The sequence below is a fragment of the Phymastichus coffea genome, unplaced genomic scaffold, assembly GCF_024137745.1.
Source record: "Phymastichus coffea isolate CEN01 unplaced genomic scaffold, Cenicafe_Pcof_1.1 PCOF00053, whole genome shotgun sequence".
In the NCBI taxonomy this organism is placed as follows: Eukaryota; Metazoa; Arthropoda; class Insecta; order Hymenoptera; family Eulophidae; genus Phymastichus; species Phymastichus coffea.
This window is the reverse complement of record NW_026706864.1, coordinates 1,669,867-1,690,586: the sequence shown is the minus strand read 5'-3', so window position 1 is coordinate 1,690,586 and position 20,720 is coordinate 1,669,867. Positions and strand designations below refer to the sequence as shown.

The 20,720-nt window shown below is 32.6% G+C and overlaps 2 protein-coding genes across 2 annotated transcripts; both read right to left on the bottom strand.

Moving 5' to 3' along the window:
* Nucleotides 1-70: 70 nt before the first annotated feature.
* LOC131665719 (putative ankyrin repeat protein RF_0381) lies at nt 71-3,770 on the bottom strand. The gene is made up of 2 exons (XM_058937778.1): nt 3,576-3,770; nt 71-1,503 (listed from the first exon to the last, which is right to left on the bottom strand). The coding sequence occupies exons 1-2, from the start codon at nt 3,579-3,581 to the stop codon at nt 184-186; spliced, it is 1,326 nt and encodes a 441-aa protein (XP_058793761.1). The 5' UTR covers nt 3,582-3,770; the 3' UTR covers nt 71-183.
* Nucleotides 3,771-9,359: 5,589 nt separating this feature from the next.
* Nucleotides 9,360-13,922, bottom strand: LOC131665704 (serine/threonine-protein phosphatase 6 regulatory ankyrin repeat subunit A-like). The gene is made up of 2 exons (XM_058937760.1): nt 13,805-13,922; nt 9,360-11,766 (listed from the first exon to the last, which is right to left on the bottom strand). The coding sequence occupies exon 2, from the start codon at nt 11,676-11,678 to the stop codon at nt 9,360-9,362; it is 2,319 nt and encodes a 772-aa protein (XP_058793743.1). The 5' UTR covers nt 11,679-11,766; nt 13,805-13,922.
* Between the last annotated feature and the right edge of the window lie 6,798 nt (nt 13,923-20,720).

Genomic DNA, 20,720 nt, shown 5'->3' with positions numbered 1-20,720 from the left:
CTGTGCCATTTGCGAGCACTTTATAGTTTTGACGAAAAGCATACACATAATAATATACAGAATGTCGTATGTCAAAAAATTGATATTTTATTGATTTGATCTTAACAATTATTTGGCAATATATCAATACATGATTATCTGATTGATTTAGTAGAAATATCTGAAGCCATGTAGTTAGTATAGTTATTCTTTTATCATTGTTAAAAGGTGAGTTTCTTCGTCACTCAAATATTGAACAACTCGAAAACCGATTTCTGGATAACAGAGAAAATCTGGCGACATTAATCGACAAATCACGTGAGCAGCTGTTCTTGTCAATGCTAGTTTTCTAGATATATTCTTGAAGCGGTTTTGTAGTAGCATACGGTAATACTCATTGCTCGTGTTGTAAAGATGAAATTCTACAGCCGCTTTGTTGGAGATAAAGTATTGCTCCAAATTATCCTTGACGACTGAAAGGCAATCGAGCAAACTGGTGGACGGATACACTGTATTTAAAAGTTCTTGCTGACATTGCTGAAAGATGTCGCAGAAACGCTGATTCGTACTGAGTTTGGATTGAACCAAGTTGGTGATCGGTGTTCCAAGCGCCTCTTGCAAAGCCAAATGGGCGAGAGCGAGTTCAGCCGCACCATAGTTAGTGTCTGGGTCAGTGTCGCTGTTTAACAGGTCGAAGATCGTTGCCAATTGGGGAAATGCCGCTTGTGTTTGAACGTTGGCGCCATGCTCCAGCAGAACTGCAGCGGTCTTCCAAGCATCTCCTTCCAAGTACGGGTAAAACGATAGAAACAAAGACGATTTCATATCCAAGTTGATAGCTTCGATGTCGGCCCCTTCCTCTAACAGAAACTGCACGTTATTGAAGAGGCAATTGGTCGTGGCGTACATCAGCGGTGTCATTCCGTACATATCGTACGCGTTCACGTCGTATTCGCGACCGCGCAGCTGATTGATAACGCGGTAGTTCGGATTCTTTGCGAGTATGTGAACTAGAGTTCTGCGCTCGGTGTCGGCTTTTTTCAGATTGATGTTGGTTTGTAGCAGCAGCTCGATCACATGACGGTCTCCCTCGCGTAGCACATCGAAGTCGATCATGTTTTTCGCGTATTCGATAAAAATCCGCAAAACCTGAAACCTTTTCGGATCGTTCTTTAACCAGTCGACGGAATCAACGATTCTCAACGAACTTTTGCCAGCCCTATCTTGCAGATAAACGTCGGCATCGAATAGTAGCAAATTGTCTATCACACGTGGACACGGCACCTCGGCCTTAACAGCTTTCATCAATGGAGTGTCCCCTAAGTTATTTCTCGCATCCACATCGCCACCAAACTGTATTAAAAGCGACGCGACCTCTGGAGCCTCGTAATCGACCGTATAGTGCAAATAGGTATTGTTCATTGAGTCAGTTGCATCTTCCAAATCCTCTAATACGACCAGCGACATCGCCAGTCCGGTCTTCTGTTCTTTCATCAGAGAAATTAACGGAGCATCAGGGCCAAACTGAAATCAATATAAACTTTGTTGAAATTAGGTCTTTCCCCGATATTTTCATAGATACGAACGTTTCAATTGTACGTGAATGTGTCTTACAGCCAGTAATAATCTGGCCCGTATTATATTTGTCAAATAACGCTCTACGCACCATTCTTCCTTTCTATATACTGTCCTTTAGAATTTCCAATTTTATTATAATTTTTTTCAATATTTCGTCCCTTTTAATTATTTAAAAGCACGACTATAGAAACTATATTGTTCAGAAATTCATCAAAAAAAAATATGGCACTTTTATAAGCAAATAGGCAAAAGCTTTTTTAGAAAAACGACAACATTGTGGTAATAAGCGAGATTATTTGAGGTGTCGCAATTTGCACTTAAGTTGAAGCCAGATTGAATTTTTATCGCTAGATTGAAACGGAAAATTTTTGTGGATATTCCCAATAGTATTTGATTACGTATAGTCTTTTCCAAAGACCAATATGTACTTTCGTTTACTCAGAAAAAATAAAAATCAAGAGATAAGAAATGTACAATTTTGATAGTTAAAACTCTGTTATGAATTGTCAAAAATGAACATTTTTTTTTTAAAGATCCTAAGAACGTCTTCATCAATTTTCAAATGTCAACATTGATGAGAAAAAAGTATAAAAGCGATTTAGTGGAACGGCGTAATAATGGCGCGCCATGGTTTTTTAACAAAATTTATAGCTTTTGAAAACTATCTCTTTAACAACATCATCCATTTAAGAAGTACTAATCTCAATTTTTTCTAAATTTCGTGATTTCTAAAAAAAACTTTCTGTATAAATTGTCAAAAATAAAATTAATAAATTTACTTACAGGAGAATATATAGAAAACTAAATTTTCTTGTTTTTCCATTGAAGATTTACGTAGCAAGCTTCTTTAAAAAATCACGAAACTTTGAGAAAATCAAAATGAGTACATCATGAATGAATAAGCGTGTTCAAAAATAGGCATCGGTATGTTTTTAAAAGTTGAAAATTATACTATTGTTAAAAAGCTATGGTACGTTTGTTGTTACGTCGTTTCATTAAATCGCTTCTAAAATTGTTTCTTATAAATATTAACATTTCAAAATAGATAAACTCTTTATTGAAATCTTTAAAAATAATATAGTACTGGAAAAATTAGCATTTTCAACAATTCGTAACAGTTTTATCCATTGAAGTTACGTATATTTCAACTCTTTAGGTTTTAATTTTTTTAAATAAACGAAAGTACATATTGATTTTTGCAAAAGACTTAGATAAGAGAAAAATAAATACTATGGAGAATATTTTCAAACTTGTGCAATAACTAGTGTTATTTAGCACGCTTCGCATTTTTTATATTACATTATTTGAACCTTTTACGTGCCAACTTGGAGATTCTAATGGACACGAGTAAATTATGACGTTTAAAATACATTACGTACATCAATATTAATTAATGAATAAAAATGAAACTTGCACCCATTTTTTCACAAAAAATAAACTTTTACTCATTTCATGATAAATTATCCAAAAGATCAATTCGACATACGATAAATAAATTATACTGTTATACAACACTAAATTTTACATACTCGATAATAGTAATTGTGGCTTCATTTGTAATTTCATATTAATATATGTGTAATACATTTAATATCGTATGGTTTTTGTTGTCTCAATAAAAACACGCGTGCATATTCTTCAAATTTTCTATTATTGTAGATTATTATCTATGTTAATTATTCATAAACTGAATTTACTGCTGAAATATAAATCTCAGACTCCTAGATATATAATAAAAATATTTCTAAGTATGCGAAAATTCAAAATTTCGCGTTCTTTTTTGAGCATCAACCAATCACAACACTGGATGCCGGTGACTTATCATTTTTTAAGATTTCAAGATTAAGATTAAGATATAAGATATTAAGATAGAGAAAGTCGGATGAGAGCTCTTGCATACAAGAGAAAATCCTTAATGAGTAAAATATCGAATTAACAGATGTACAGTCACATTTGTTCCGCTGTTGTTTAGCCAATACGAACGTCGAACCATAATATAACCTTACTCTACAACTTACCCGCATTATCGATTGCTTGTGCTGCTAACAAATATTTCTGCTGAAAAAAGACAAAATTTTCAACTCCTGAACAACTTCACTGTTTTTCAAGTTTCACTGATGCAAATATTAACGAGTTTATGACAGATTGGAGGACGACTATAAGTGAGTCGAAACGAATGTTATTAGGCCCACGCCACATATGCGCATATGCGCGCGTACGAGGGCGTACAAACACGTACAAATCGATAAAAATTTTGATAGTGCCAACAACAGAAAGTTACTACTATTCCTCGCATGCCCCAAACGAACACACTTACTCCCGGAACAAACGTATCATAACCTTCAATAATATAGTGTTATGATACGTTTGTTCCGGGAGTAAGTGTGTTCGTTTGGGGCATGCGAGGAATAGTAGTAACTTTCTGTAGTTGGCACTATCAAAATTTTTAGCTATTTATACACGTTTGTGCGCCCTCGTACGCGCGCGTATGCGCACATGTGGCGAGGCCTAAAACCTCACTGGATTAACTAACGGTGCTGGAAAATTTTTCTGTGGGTCCCTAGAATATAGACCTCAGATTTGGTAAAATTGATTGCTTTCGCTGATTCGTCAGTGCCGTACCTATCTTACTATTCACTGCTACTCATGGACTCACGGCTATAAGCTGAAAGTTTATTCATTTAGTATACCTATATTTATTATTGAAAAATACATAGACTTTAATGAAAAATTCTGTCATAGTTTAAAGTTGAAAAACTGGGCTAGTTTTCATCTGAAAAAAGTAAAATAATCACAAAGTATGTATAAAAAATATGAATAAAAATAATAATTATCTACTACTATATTTTAATTTTATAACTAAATATTTACTCAACCAATTTCCAGCGACTGTCCAGTTTTTCAACTTCAAACTATTACTGATAATTTTTCATTCATTAATACGTATTTTTCAATCATAAATATAGCTAAACTAATTGAATAAACTTTCAACGTATAGACACAAGTAGCAGTGAATTACAATGTAGGTACGGCATTGACGGAGCAATCAACGCAATTGAATTTTACCAAATCTGGAAGGCTATTTTTTAGAGACTCGGAGTACAATTTTTTTGAGCGGTAATGGTGGCCACATAGTAGTGTAAAGGTGCGTTATAATCAGCGGCTAACTCTTTCCCTAAGATGGATGACGCATATGGTAACAATGAGATATCCTTGGGGTTACCATACCAATTACATTTGTTAACTAATACATAATTTTAATACAAAGTATATACTAAACACACTATGTTTCAACACATTTTCAAAGTATTGACAATAAAAATAAAGTACTCAACATATGATGACGCCGTTCTGGTTTTGCAATAATGACTTACTAATGATCGGATCGAAATATCCGATGTATCAGATATAATAGGTCTTTCAAGAACTAGTAAAATAAAACTACTGTAAATTCTGCAATTTGCAAACGGAGATTTATTCAAGTGACGCGGTGCGATATTAATTAACAAATGCTATATAACGTTTCGGTGGTTTAATTAGATTGTGTGATATAATATATTAATAGTAATTAAAATAACTGATAATGCCATTGAATTCGTTAATGAAATTGAAAAAAGGCATTAATAAAAATCTAATGTGCTAAATTGTCAATCATATGATAAAACTAAATTCTCTGGTATTTTCAGTACAAACAAAAAATAACTAAAAAAACATTTATAAAAAGAGACCAAACAAGAATTATCGAACCGCATTGTTTGTGATTATTTACGTCTCATATACATAAGGTGGCGCGTGGAACAACGAGGAGTCTGGTATTACGAACACCTAAATTATTTGATCGGAGGGAATAGGGCTGATTGAGGCCTTAAAAGCTACCAACCAGATTTTATTTTTAAGTTATTAGAAAAAGTAATTAACCATTTGATAGTTCATTATTTAAACAATAAATTCTGTTAATGACATTTCTTTGTTCATACACAAATCATCCCTTGAAAAACAAATTAATTCTTAGATGCTGAACCCAGTACCCAAGTATGAATCGAAGTAAAAAATTAGAAAGATTGATAAAAAAAATTTATAAATAAGCCAATCATTACTTCATAAGATCAACTGGCGGCATCTAGTATAAAATAGCAAGTAGATTAATTATTTATTGAATTAAAAATACAGAACTATTTTGGCTTGTGATCACTGTAAGGCTTAGGGTCGAATAATCGAAGTAGTGCGCATGCGTTAAAGGTTGAGAGAGTGAGAAGCGGAAGAGAAACAGAGAGAGAGAGAGAGAGAGAGAGAATGAGAGAGACAGAGACAGACAGAGGAAACCGACAGCAGAGACACACACAGATAGAGAGAGAGAGAGAGAGAGAGAGAGAGAAAGCGCAATGATGATGATCGACGAGATTATGAGCATATATATACGTGGCACATTTGAGCAAAATATTTCATGGAAAATCCGTGGATACTGCTCTGACTGATTATAGATAGTATCCACGAGCCTTTAATAATGGGTCACAACAGTTTTATATTTTTAATTCAATAAATAATTGATTTACTTGCTATTATATACTCGGTACCGTCAGTTCATCTCATGAAATAATGATTGGCTTACTTATAAATTTTGTTTTTAATTTTTCTAATATTTTAACTCGATTCAAATTTGAATACTAGGTCCAGCACCTAAAATTTAATTTTATAAGGAATAATTTGTGGACAAACAAATGTCATGAATAAAATTTATTGCTTAAATGATGAAGTTTCAAATATGGTATTTTCTTTATAATGGCTTTTTCATTATTATTATTATATTCATTCTTATAGTCTTGGCGTAAGTAATCTATTTAATATCGCGTGTATTTTTGTTAAAATCGTTGCTGTTAAAAACACTGAACAAATGGGACAATTATTTTATAGAAATTCCAAGTTAAATATAATCAGCACAGAAATTCAAATCACCTATAAGAAAGAATTTATAAATCTGATGTATATTAAGTTCTTTGAAATTTAATACGGATATGGTACGTAAATATTGAATAAATAAAGGACATGGATTTATTTTTATTAGATTTTTATCAAGTATAATTAGGCTCGTATTTATTCGGCATAAAAACCCCAGTCATGAGTAGGGAAAAGCCATCTAAATATGAGCAAACACAATCGACAAATGTACAAAGAGTTACGCTACTTACTAAGAGTAGGGCCAAGTTGCTGCTGTTTGAGCTGCCCAGGGTCGGAGACGCCTCAGAGGATATCACGCATATCCTCAGCTAGGCCAACGGGTGCCGGTAGCCCTTGTTGCGATCACGGTTTCGCCAAGTCACTTAACACAGAATAAAAAAAGCACGACACTGTGCTCGCACGCAACTGTTGTCCTCAGAACGTGATGTAAAGCCAGAATCTCGCACTCACGTTCAGCACACGCGTTACCACTGAAGGCTATTACTATTAGCTATCACAACGAAGTAAAGAACTGAAGGCAGCAAGTTAACTGAAAGAGCAACTAGGTAATTGAAAGAGAGAGCAACGAGGTGCAAGGATCGAGTTTTCGAGAACTACTGACTGCTTCCTCCTTCCTGAAGAAGGATCAGAGAGTTTTCTCCAGCATTGGGCATATTCGTGGGGCCAATTAGAGCTGCAAGGGATATAAAGCCGGATTTCCCTCCACGTTTACCTGCGCGACAATTGCTGGACGACCATAGCCTTTTTTCCGCGCGCACCGCTGGAACTGCCGCACATGTTTATATTCTGGGTTTTCCCCATCCGCAAAAAAAACTCATTAAACGACAAAGGACCGCATTTCCAAATGAACTTTCACTTTTACAGCAACCAAAAAAAATTTTATAAATTATTGCTCTCTACTCTCGTGCTACGCACATGGAGCGCAGATGCCGCGAACAAACACTCGTGAATATTATTCAAATTTACTGGATTGAATATTCTGATAATTAGTATCCATTGCTCGCAGACCTCTTAATTTTGTACAAAAGATAAAAAAGAATTTTCCTTCATTTCATTTTATTATTATTAATTTATACTAATAATTTCAAATCATAATATCTTATGTTTTTAAAATGATTTATTAACGGCATATTTCCATTTTTGCTATAAATTGACTTTATTGCTGAAATGTAAGTCTCACATCTCGAAATGTACAATACAATTATTTCAAAGTATACGAAAATTCAAAATTTCGCGCTTTTGTTCGCATTAACCAATCACAACGTTGGATGTTGGCAACTCATCAGTTTTCAGTTTTTTAAGATATAATAAATAATAAATAATAATAATAAAAAAAATATTAATATAAATATAAAAAAATGGAAAAAAATAGGAGAGGATTGGGAACATTTTCCACCTTCGATGAAGGAAATCATTTTATTTTCTATAGGTGCTTAACCATAGACTGCCTTACTTGTTTTCAGTGCATCATCAAAGTACGTTAGCTTTAGATATAAAGGCGTTTGAATATCCTGTTTCCGATACTTAGTAACTGCGACTTATTGTTTGGATGTATCAAATAGTATATATTAATGATGGATCTGATATTGTCATCGAAAAAGTTACAATCCAAAATTTGATGAAAATACGCTACGAAATGATATTGATGTTCTGAAACTCGACAGATATACAATTTACCAGTAGCTAAATTATTATTTGTCTAAAAATTCACTTTTTTCAATTTTATGATTATATAATAATAGAATGGTTATATAACCATGTCTATTTGTTACAGATGCAGTCCATCCTATTTATTTACCTTCGACCGATGACGTAAAAAGTTACAATTACGTAGGAACTTTCTCCTCTGTAGCTGGCTGGGGGAAACATATTACAGTAAATTTTTGAATAATACGCCGCGAAATACAACGATTCTAACTTACATTACACGAAAGGTTAAATTTTTTTGATGGAAAAACATTCAAAATCATTTTTAACTAAATTTTTTTCGTATTTGAATCTAAGCTTAAACTAGGATATTGCTCAATTTACTAAAACACATTTTAAATTAGAATATAAAATATATTACAGATGGTTTTAAAAGTAATATGCTGTAAGAAATACAGCTTTCAGTAATTGACAATAAAAATACAAATATTTTTATCAAATATTAAATATACAGTTATAAATAATACGGTTTTATCTATTGCTTATGCAGAAAGAGCGAAGATGTTTAGCAGGTATTATTAATTTATAAATATCATAAATACAAATTTATTTATTCCCTATATACAAGTCTATGTATATAAATAAATTGCCGTATTTGAATAAAATAACAGTGACGATCTCCTAATACTTTCGATTGATTTAACTTATTACTTAATTGGTATTGTATTTGGAGGCTACGAATATGCTAAATCGAATGTTGCTGATACATACATTAGCGTTTCATTTTATGAAGTGAATGTTATAATTACATGTCAACACTTACATAAATTGTAACATCGTTGATATAAATAAAACAACGTTTTTATGAAGTTTTGTTTATGTTATGCCTAATTAATATTAAACAACTTTTTATATGCGTACAAAATTTTTGATATAAGTATATTAATTTGTATTAATTGTTTAAAATCATATTTTGATAATTATTAAGAAATAAGTGGCACATTAGTGTATAAAAATAATAAAATTTTATTAAAATCTTATAGTATATATTACGAATACTAATATGTTATTTATAAAAATAGCTTTACGGAATTCTTAATTATAGTCACACACATTACACATTAAAATTATCTTAGAAACTGTAAGTAAATTTGATTTAATTTTAATGTACACAATACATTAATTGGTATTATTTTATATTACGTGTCAACGTAATTGAGACCTGCAGATTCTATCAGCTCAGTCAACTGACCGTTAGTCATAAATTCCAAAATAAATTCCACGCAAACGTTAGGTAAATTATAGCGGGTTATTTCATACCAAGCTTTAAGAGCTGGTCCAAAAAGTTGTTGTCTTTCGATTGCTTTGCGATAACTTGAATGAATGATTTTTTTATAAAACTCGAATTCACTGCATGCGTCATAAAACTTACACGGCATCAAGACAATTCTACGTCTCCAGCTTGTTCTTAAAAATTCGTACAATGACATACTGCTGTCGTCCATTACGCGTTCCTTCATTTTTTGAATTTCATTCATATAATCGCAATATAATTCCGTTTCGTACTTTGCTACAGTGACATTAAATTTGTAAACATTAGCAATTGGCAAGCCAGCCATATCTATTTTTACTAAATGATCAAAAAACACGTCCTTTATATCTTTTTTACTACGAATTATCAGATGATTTATATTATTCTCATTGAAATCCACACCGAAATTCAACAAACACTTCAAACCTTCGATATTTTCATTTTCGAGTACTTCGTGAAAAGGTAATCTACGATTCTGATCGAAGACATCAATCTGAGCTCCCAATTTTAGCAGCGTTTCAATTGAGCTTCCAAGAGGATCTCGTGTTGCCAGATGAAGCGGCCTTCTACCATTTATATCTTTAGCATTTACATCGGATTTCTTAGTATTAACTATTAATTCAATAGCACTTGTTTGGCAATGACTATTGTATCTGCACCACCATGACGACCACATCTCATCAATAAAACTTACTTTTTTCAACTGTTCGTCTATAAATCTGTCCAAAAGCTTCTCAAGATTTAAGAAAAAATTTCCCAATAGTACCATATGCAATAACGTTCGATTCAAATTGTCGAGACAGTCAATTTTAGCGCTACGAGTAATTAACAATTCCATAACGTCCAAATTACTTGTTAGAGAAGCCAAATGGAAAGGTGTCACACCATGATTACTTGATACATCTATATCATTGCTTTTATCTATTAACAATACAAAACTTTCTTTTTCAATCGCAGCTAGATGAAGCGGCGTGAATCCAAAAATGTCATCTTTATCATTCACATTAGCTCCTTGCTCAATGAGAAAACGAACAATTTCGGGGCTACTCGTCATCGCAGCCATCAGTAATGGAGTTGCACCGTCCGCAGCTTTAGCATTGACGTTTGCACCAGCCTGTACCAGAATTTTAATTGTATCTAAATTGAAGTGATATCCTTTCACAGCCCAATGTAAAGGTGTCTGTTGATGAATTTTTGTTCGACAATCAATTTTTGCACCATATATAATCAAACATTTGACTGCTCTGTCCCATAAAGATGCATAATGTAAAGGAAAATAACCCTTATTGTCTGATTTATTAATATCACAACCTTCGTTAACTAAAAAATCAATAGTCTTTTGTATTCTCATTTCGTCTTTAACACACCACATATCTTTACAAGCGAGGAATATCAAGTTTTCACCATCATCTGTAAGTATGCTAAAATCTGCTCCGTTAGTCTTAAAAATTTTCAAAACTTCGATATTATATTTACTGGCAGCCAGTTGTACCGGTGTTAATCGTTTATTATTCTTTTTCGTTAAGTCAGCACCCTTGAGAACAAGAGATCTAACAATTTCTGGATATTCCTTCTCGTATTTACCTTCGATCGTCAGACTTTGATCCACGATTATGTGTAATGCAGTATTTCCATGTTCATTACAGGTGTCGGTATTTGTAAAATTTGTTAACATTATTTGTAAGTATTCTTTCTGTCCGTACAGTGCTGCTAAGGAGAAAGGAGTATTTCCGTGCTGGTCGACGATATTTACAGAAGCACCATTTTCTATTAATGATTTAATGAGAATTAGGTTTTTGTCGATTTTACGTTGTGATTGTCTCGCTTTATTTTTAGTACCAGCAATAAAAATATGAAGTATAGTTCTGCCATTTTTGTCGATAAAATTAATGTTTCCATTACAGTCGAATAAGATGGGTAAGACATTTTCTAATTGGCAAACTACCTTGTAAAAGACATCCTGAATAGTGTCTACAAGCCAAACTTGGGAGTGAAAACATTCAGGATCGTATACTGGTTTTAATAAGAAAGGCCAATTCTCATTGTTTAAATCTACATTTTCGGATGACACCCAGTCTCGAAATTTTTTGGCTTCGTTATCGGAACGTTCGCCGTAAAGTTTTTCGTTCCAGGCATAGTCAATAAACAATTGTAGCAACGAGTCACTTAACAGTTGACAATTAACACTCATTTCACTAATTTGCATTTATGCTGACGTGGTATATTTTTCTTTGCACGATTTTTAATTGATAGTATTGTTAATTTGACTAAAGGACGTTCTTCATTTCTGCTAACTGAAATAAAAGAAAAAATGATGAATTTTTGTTTTGTCTATATTTATATTGTCTAAATTTTAATTTTACTCAATGTATTTTAATTAATAACGAATTTTCAGTAATTTTAATAACGAATTCTTTTAGATGTTAACGATATAAAAGAAAATTTGTGGCACATCAAATAAAAATAATTAGCAAAATAAAATATAATTGAATAATTATTTTAACAAATGTTAAAATGAAATATTCTTGAACAAAATCAAGTTGTCATTGAAATTATATATTTAAATTTTATTTGAATTGAATTAACTGGTTTTTATATAAAATGCTCATTTATTAAATAAAGAATTGCTATATACTCTTCATAAATGTATTCTGTCCGAATCTTTTGAATTTGAACGACTTGAGTCAAAACAAAGATGGAGTACGATTCCATCTCTATTGAATGTATCGTCTTCATGAATTTCATTCCATGATTGAAGTAGAATGAAAAATTGAAGAGCAAATATCGATTTGAATTGTTTTTAAACAAATGAGCTGATTGTTACATGAAATTAATAAAAATAAGGAAAATAAATATAAATAAAAGCTATGTGAGTTAACCTTCAACATGTAGATATACGATATAGTTATAAAACATACATATTAGAATTAATTTTTCTTTTTATGAAGTGATATATAATGCAGTTATTTCTTTTTTAATAAATTATTATTATTATATTAATATATGTAAGAATACGATAACTAACATAATCAAGAATATGTCAGTCAGTAGTTTTTATAAACTTAAATTTTCAAATTTTAAAGTAATCCTCAGTTATAGGTCACAAATCTATAAAAATATACTGATAGGTTAAATCGAGCATGCTCTATCTTTATTTAGACTAGAATCGTTCAAGTTCAAAAGCTTCGGACATAATACATTATTGAGGAGTGTATATATGGATTTTAATACTCCATTATTACACAGCACTAACACTCGGATAATAATTACGGAGAACGATAGTACTTAACTCATGAGTATCGTACAACATTTCTTGATAGGTCAATTTTTCGTATCGTGCGGTTTAGACTACAAAGGCCTTGTCTTCAAACTGGATTTTTAAATTTAATTTACAATAAGTGCAATAAGAAAAATCATATTGACCATTGAAATGTATTTATGTGTAGATATGTGTAAATCTCATTCTTCATTTTGTCATTTGATTCGCGTTTTCTTTATGTTACTGAAACAAACGTCGTCTATCTTCGAAATGTAATCTGATTCAAAGATAAGTATAACGCTATAATGCTTTGTCTACATATAGATTTTAAGTTATTTTTGCTTTAACTTTTGAACGACTATATTTTATTAAGCAATGTAAACAGAATAAACAAAACATGTTTGACACGAACAAATACCAAAAAAAATTATATCTAATGAACAATTTAGTTAGTTTTTTTATTGTTATTGTTGTAGGAAAAATGTTACTTGAGATTAAAAATTCTAGCGGAACTCACATTCTTTACACGTTAAGACGATGTTGGATTTGATAAATTACTCATCGTAAAAACCATTATAGACCAATTACTTGTGGATTACATGAAATAATGGAGATACCCATCCATCTTTAGATTAACGAAAGATAGATGACTTGAATCATACTCAAAATTATGTATAGAGCAAGAATAACCGATTCTACGATAGACGTTTAACAGGATATTTAGGTTGCATAATTTTTTTATACAGTGTAAAATAGCTTATAAATACTCATTCGATATAAAATTTTATTAAGTTATTAAAGTCATTCACCCAAAAAAATGAGTTAAATAATAACCAGAAATAATATATCATGTAAACTTGAAATTAATAAGATATAATCAAATTTATAATTTAGATTGCCCGCCGCATTCTTTTAATGATACTACAAATATAATCTTGAAAAAATAATCCCACGTGATTTATATTTATTTAAAATCAGTATTCTAACTAAAGTTTACGATCAAATTTACATCATATTTGTATTAAACTTATAGATTAGTTTAAATAAACTTTTTTTGAATATTTTGTACGCACCTTTTCATTTTTAATTGCAATATTGCTCCAGCTGTTTCAATTTATTCATGTTATCTGGCTACATATACTTCTGTACAAAGTTAATTACTTTCTTTCGATCCGCAATGGTGGGGCAGATGTGTGGAATGTAGAAGTAAAAGGAGCAACGTAATCAAAACAAAGGAAAGGTTATGACGTCCAACCTCGAACAAGTTGCAAATATAAAAAAACAAATAAAACAATAAAAAAACAAAAGGTAACAGCTGTTTATTACTGATCGTCCCGTACTACACTTTAGCGTCTCGCTTTATCGATAAAACATTAGATGCACAAATATTTTTTGACAATGTGTTGGCAAAGCCGGGCATCACATATACAAACACGTGAGCTATACAGTAACTATATAAGAGAATCTGCCGGTAACTTGCGCGCTTCTCAGTCCTTTTGTGCATATATTTTCTTCAATGCCGGCCGGCTTTAAAGTTGTACTTAATTATGACTATTCATACAAAATAACATTGATAATAACAAAACACTATTGGCATACAAATCGTCAAAATCAAGATTATTTTATCAAAACTCTACATGTGAATCAGCTATCTTCTCTTTCACTGTGTGGACGAAACTGCGAGCGCTGCGCAACTCTGCCGAGGAGGGGAGACCGAAAGAAAAAGAGCGTGTACGTGTATTTGTGTATATTCCCGCACTACCGGCAAGGTTGGAGACTAGCTTCTACATAGGAGGGGAATGTGAATGTTGCGAATCTGCAGGCTGGAAGCATTTAAAAGGGAATATATAGTAAAAGAAGAATTTAAAATAAAAATTGCTTTTAATTCGAACAGGACGTAAATTACAATTTAATTGAGTTATGTTTCATGTCTTGTAACTATTTAAAGCTTCAAAGTTGAATAATTAATTATTTTAAATAATGTGTGAAAGTATTGGCAAATTTAGTTTTTTGGTTTATAATGACATAAAAAAATTAAAAAATTCTGAAATATTTCTGAAATATGTAAAAAAATCTTTAATTCATAATTATACTTGTAAAATTATCATTTAGAACTCGTATAAAAAAATATTGAATAAATTTTAACATAAATTTATAAGTTACCACAGTGAATATGGAACATCTGGCAACGTTGCGTCTTCTCCACGTGCTCCCATTCACGCGCGAATTTTAAAATATGGAGGCTACATATATAAATTACAGGTATAGCTTCGGTATGGTTTAGAATCAAGTGTGAATGTTGATAATGGTGTTTCTTCCTCGATGACTGAAGCTTAAAATTTTAGGAAATGCAATTATCATATTATATTATTACTTGTGCTTTGTAAATTTAATAAACTTGTTGTTCTATTTTAAAAAATTGTATGGGTAATTACCTTGAGAGCACTGTGTCCACAAATGTTTAAAGGTATCTCTTCACTTGTCGGAATCTACGAAGAAGATGTAAAACACAAAATTCTTACTAAGTCTTTGTCTCAAAATAAATTAAGTTTTCTACTTTACAAATGGCTGCTAAGAATTGACGCCGATAGATTCTCATGTTCACAAAATTGATGTATTTATAGATGAGCTTATAGACGATTACACAGCTTTTCTCGTAGCTACGATTTATCAGAAATTGGAGCTCAGCAAATCCGAAAGAGATTTTTATGTGGAAAACATGTTGAACTCGCTACAGACGTGACTGGAAATCATATTGAAGTTGATTTGGTGTATTATGGAACTCATGGAAAATGGGAAGCAAGAATATTTCAAGCACTGAAGCAATGTTCGCAAGTTTCGTAATTCGCCTTCAATGTTACTAAATGTGATTAAAGGCACTTTTCATATATTCATAGAGATGAAATTGACAAATATCAAGTGACTTTTTAGTAAACTTATATGTACAATCGCTTTTCTTAATTCACTTTGAATATTTTGTTTATTTTGTACTTGTATTTTGTATGTTTGGAGATTACATTCTCAGTTTTACCAAATAAGTTTCTTTTATAAAACCATTTTTTTAATGAGTATTTTTCTTTTTACTTTGAAAAAATAAATTTTTTGAAATTTCTGAGATTGTTAATTGAAGCCTGTTTAAATTTCTTGAAATAACGAAAATGAATAATGGATAAATGTGATTTCCAAAAATTATTTAAGATAAACGATGACTTGTCTAACAATTGACTAGAATGAAAAAACATTCTATATATGCATTTAATATTACGAAAGTAGCTACCATATAAAGATTTCATTCTCAAATTGTTATTGATGTTTATCAGTATACAATAGAACTGGACTAACAATTTTTATGACTTAAAGAAAAAAAAAGCTCATCATCCAATTATAATATTCTTGCGTAAAACTAAGTAACTTTCAACAGAACAATAGCATTCGCTTTCGTTGGCGTTAAAATTTTTACTTCCAATTATAAAGCTGTAAAGTCTTAGACGAAATTCGTAAAAGTCTCTCCTTCGCTGTGATTCAAATAATAGCTCAAAAAATACGAAAGAAAAAGTGGTACAAGCAAAAAAAATAGAGGCCAAACGAAAGTTAGAAAAAGAAAGTGCCACTCCCTCTTAAAGAGTTTGAATAAAAGTCGTTGAATTTACTGATAAAAATTCAAGAGATGCGTGTAAAATAAATGTTTTGGTATCATCGGTGAGATGTTATAAAACTATATCTGATTTTATAACTTGATGAAATAACATGTGTTGTGTATGTACATATCGTTTTGAAGATGCTTTTTTTTCTAATTTTGTTCAGAAAATACGAAGAAAATCTCATTATAAGTTATATTTTATGTAAAATTGTTTGTTCAATCGATATTTTTTAAATGCTAAAAGCTAATTTAATTTGAATAAAGTACTTTTTGTATTGTTACTTATGGACTAGATATAAAGAAATGTCGAATTTTATACAAAATACTGTTTAAAAAATGATGTTTTGACTATTGTTGATTTAACTTTCAATGGTTTATTATGAAATCATCGCCTACTTATCAGATAGCTCATGTGATTCAACAGAAATACATAATTTGTTAATGTAGCCAAAGCATTGGAAAATATATAATTGACTTTTCATATAAAAGAAATGACAACCGAAAATTGAAATTGTTATTCCCGAAGCATTCATTGAAAAGAAAAAAAAAAGACATTGCTAACGTGAACGAGCCACCCACTCGAGGTGAGAGCGAGAGTCGAAACGGTGGAAAAAAAGAAAAAGAAAGAACGACGGTGAGAGCGAAAAAAAGAAGTCGGAAGCGGTGATGCTGCAAGAAAGGAGAGTGGGGCTTTTAAAGGTGCGTAGAGTCGCGTCGTTGCGCCTCATCAGAGTCGTGTCATACACGCACGCAGTCCTCGCGGCGCGCGAGGCCCATAAGTGCGCGTGAGGCTGGACCGATTATCACTGCCTCTATGTGTCCGTGCGTGTACCGAATTTCTGATGTGCGCCTAGTTTTTAACTGGGGTGTTGTCGAAATTACGATTCTTAGTATTCACTAGTGTTCAAAAGTGCTTTTCATAAGTTTCTTTGGAAGGTAAGATACAGTTTTGCTCGAAAAGATGTTTTCTATTATTCTGCGATGAGAAATCAATTCTTACGGTCGATAAATTACAAATCGGTGAATCCAATATTTTAATGCAAAAAAAATTGTGATAATAAATTAATATAAAATATTTCATTTCAATAAGCCTCTGGATGAATCACGGCCATGCAGATAATATTAAATTTGAAAGTTAAACTCGATGAGAAATTATTCCGTTATACGTGTAATCGATTCTGTTTAACCGATATAAATTCATATATTCTACATCTTATCATTCGGAAAGATACAACTCGATGACATTTGATATAACGAGAAAGAAAATTAAAAAAATGAAAGATGTTGCCGGACTTTTAGTAGTAACGGACTGTTTGTCATCAAATCCATGTTTTGCTACTGATCTCATTTAATTTGATCGCTCGTTGTGATAACTGCGAGGCTTTCTTTTTGTCTTGATCAAAAAGAGATAAATAAATATAATAAATATTAAATGTTTCATTTTCAAAATATTGACCTACGTAAAATTGCAAATTGCAAAGTAGTTAATAAATAGTACATAAATTACAGTTAATAAATAATACATGGTTAAAAGGGTAATGTAGTTTTAAAAGAGTAAATTTTTTTGATCCCATAAATGAACGAAAATAACGTGAAATCGCGAAAATCACTCAAAAATGTTAAACAAAAAACTTTGCTCTATTGTGTAACTCCCAACGCGTATAAAATGTCTACCACAATTCAAGAATAAGAAAAGCTAGCAAAGAGAAAATAAATCGAATAGCATTAGGAGCCAAAAGTGAAAGTACATCTCGAAATCCGCAAACTGTCGAATGTCGAACGAAAGAAAAGGAATGAAGAATGTTAGCGTCGTGAGAGATTTCACGCACGGCACAGATAAAAGAGAGGCAGATAAAAAAAGAAGCGCAAAAAGAAAGTCAAAGTAAAGGAGGAAGGACTCGCGCGACCTGTCGCCGTAATTGCCTCGCGTGTACGCCCGGCTAACTTGGGTAATTGTCATCCTCGGTACATGCTCATTTTGCCAGGAGCGCGTAACGTTGCCCGCCCACGCGCTCACTCGCGGTATATTTTACTTTTACGTTCCGATTGCAACTATTTTTTTTCTTTTTTCGTTTTCATGGAAATTTTGAAAGAGCTGATATTATGTTTTTATCGAATAATGCTGTTATGTTTGTCGTCGGATATGCAGATGTAGTTATATTAAATAGTTGAATAAACTTTTGCATCGGGTAGCATTTTTAAAATTTCTTTCTGTTATTACACTTTATTATCGTGAGTTTCACGTTGAGAGAGAGTAGCTGTCCATTTCAAAAATTTCCCACATTTCACTTTGTAGTGACGTTTTATTGCCGGTATTTTATATTATTAACAAGACTAACACGGTGTTGACATAGTGATTTACGACGTCATTATCATAATGTAGTCATCTACTTGAACCTTAATAAGTTTTTACGTCTAGAGCAACTCGATTGACATTTATTTTACGTGCAAACCAATAGATTACTGCTCTCAGGAACTGTAGAACATGCTAATAAACCAAAGCACCAATTTGACCCAAATTTATCAAAAAATCACAAACCGTAACGCATCTCACGTCATTTCCAATCTAGAACAGACCGATAATTCAATCAGCGCCCAATAAAACTCTTCGAGCAAAAAAAGCGGCAGCTGCCTATACTTACATACAACATCGCCGCACACGAGATAGTGTAAAAAAAAGGATTTTGAAAGATTGAAACCTGTTTCCAATTGACAGACCTTGATCAAGGCCTCTACGCAGACGAGAAACAAAACTTACGGTAACTATGTTGCACAATGTTTTCCTCTGCGTGCGCCGTTAATTAACAATTTACGGCGATCGAATGTAGGTTAATTTGCAAGTGAAAGAAAGTGATAATGGATGATTGATGAGCAACAATGAAAACTTACTTTTCGAGCGCATTTATCAAAGTATTATCAGTGCGGAACTTACGAGCCCTCTATTTATTATTGATTTGATTCAATAGTATGTCGAGTGAATTTATACTTTTTGATGCACATTTTAACGGATAAAAACAGCAATATTTAAAAATCTAATGGTGTTAAATCTAATAAACGTTCACTTAATCGAAAGAAACCCATCCATAAAGGAACCATTATAAAAGCGGCAAAGACAGTCAAAAACAAAACCGCAAATCAGCTTACAGCCAGATGGCAATGCACTTTGTTACATTAGCGGTCGAACTCTCACCGAAAACAGAAGCTATAATCTCACTGTATAGATGAGGATAGGTATTTTTTTTTTTTTCAAAACTTTCACTTAATATATAACTATGTATCGCATGGTCGCAGCAGCAACGTCGTGGAGAGAAAGAAATGTCGAGCCTAAAACTCCCACTCGTTCCACTTGTTTCAGCTTGGCCTGGTTCCGTGTGCCACATCTTAGCCTCTACCGCAGGATTCGAAGCCAAAGTGTATACACGCGATGAGGGGAAAAACCAGCACGATCTGAACGGCTCCCGAAACCGCCGATTTCCAATTTTCGACATTGACGAACACACATTTCTTTCATATAACGAGGCGGCGAGATACGAAGCGAGGGGTTGTTGATATGAGACCTGTCGTTCAATTTGTCGCCCTCGTTCTCCTACTGATGCTGCGTGGTTGGGCTTATGCCAGGAGAAATGATAAATATCTCAAGCACTTCGGTAATTGTTTTCTCTTGCGGCGTGATTTTTTGCCTTTAATTGGAAAATCTATCTGTAATTAATTGAAAACATTTGAGAAATAAATGTTTGAATACGTAGATCGGTAAGGAGATGCGAATTTTTCGTAGTGACCATCCGATTACCTGAAAAAAGATCATAGGCCGATACTGCACGCACATCTCGGGCAGATGTGAATCGAGCGACAACCTCATTAAAGTACGAATGCATTTGCACAGAGTCGGCAGCAGCAGTGACAGCAACGGAGCCAAGCCTGGAGAACGGGATCGGCACGCATGGCCAGCTCAAGTTCTTGGACGAACTCGGATGTAAGTAGTGTGGTAGCATCATCCTCTCTCTCTCTCTCTCTCTCTATACACGTGCACCCAAGTAAAAGTGCAACGCAACTTTCACGCTCCGCGCAAAGTGCAGTCCCGTGTCGCTTATGTATCCTACCGAATTGCATTTTTTTTGCGGAGAACCATCTGCATCTCCTTTCTTTTGCTTCGTAATCTTTTGCGTTGATGAGCTGGCTGTCATGCGAATCATTCTTGTTATAGTGATTCGATTATTAAAATTTGTACAGTACGCTTGTTTACAAAATAAATTATCTGATTTCGTGTAAACAAAAAATTTTTCACCAAGAGAATACTTTGAAAAATAGTGACTATTCAATTTCAAGATTAAAGTTAATTAAGAGATGAC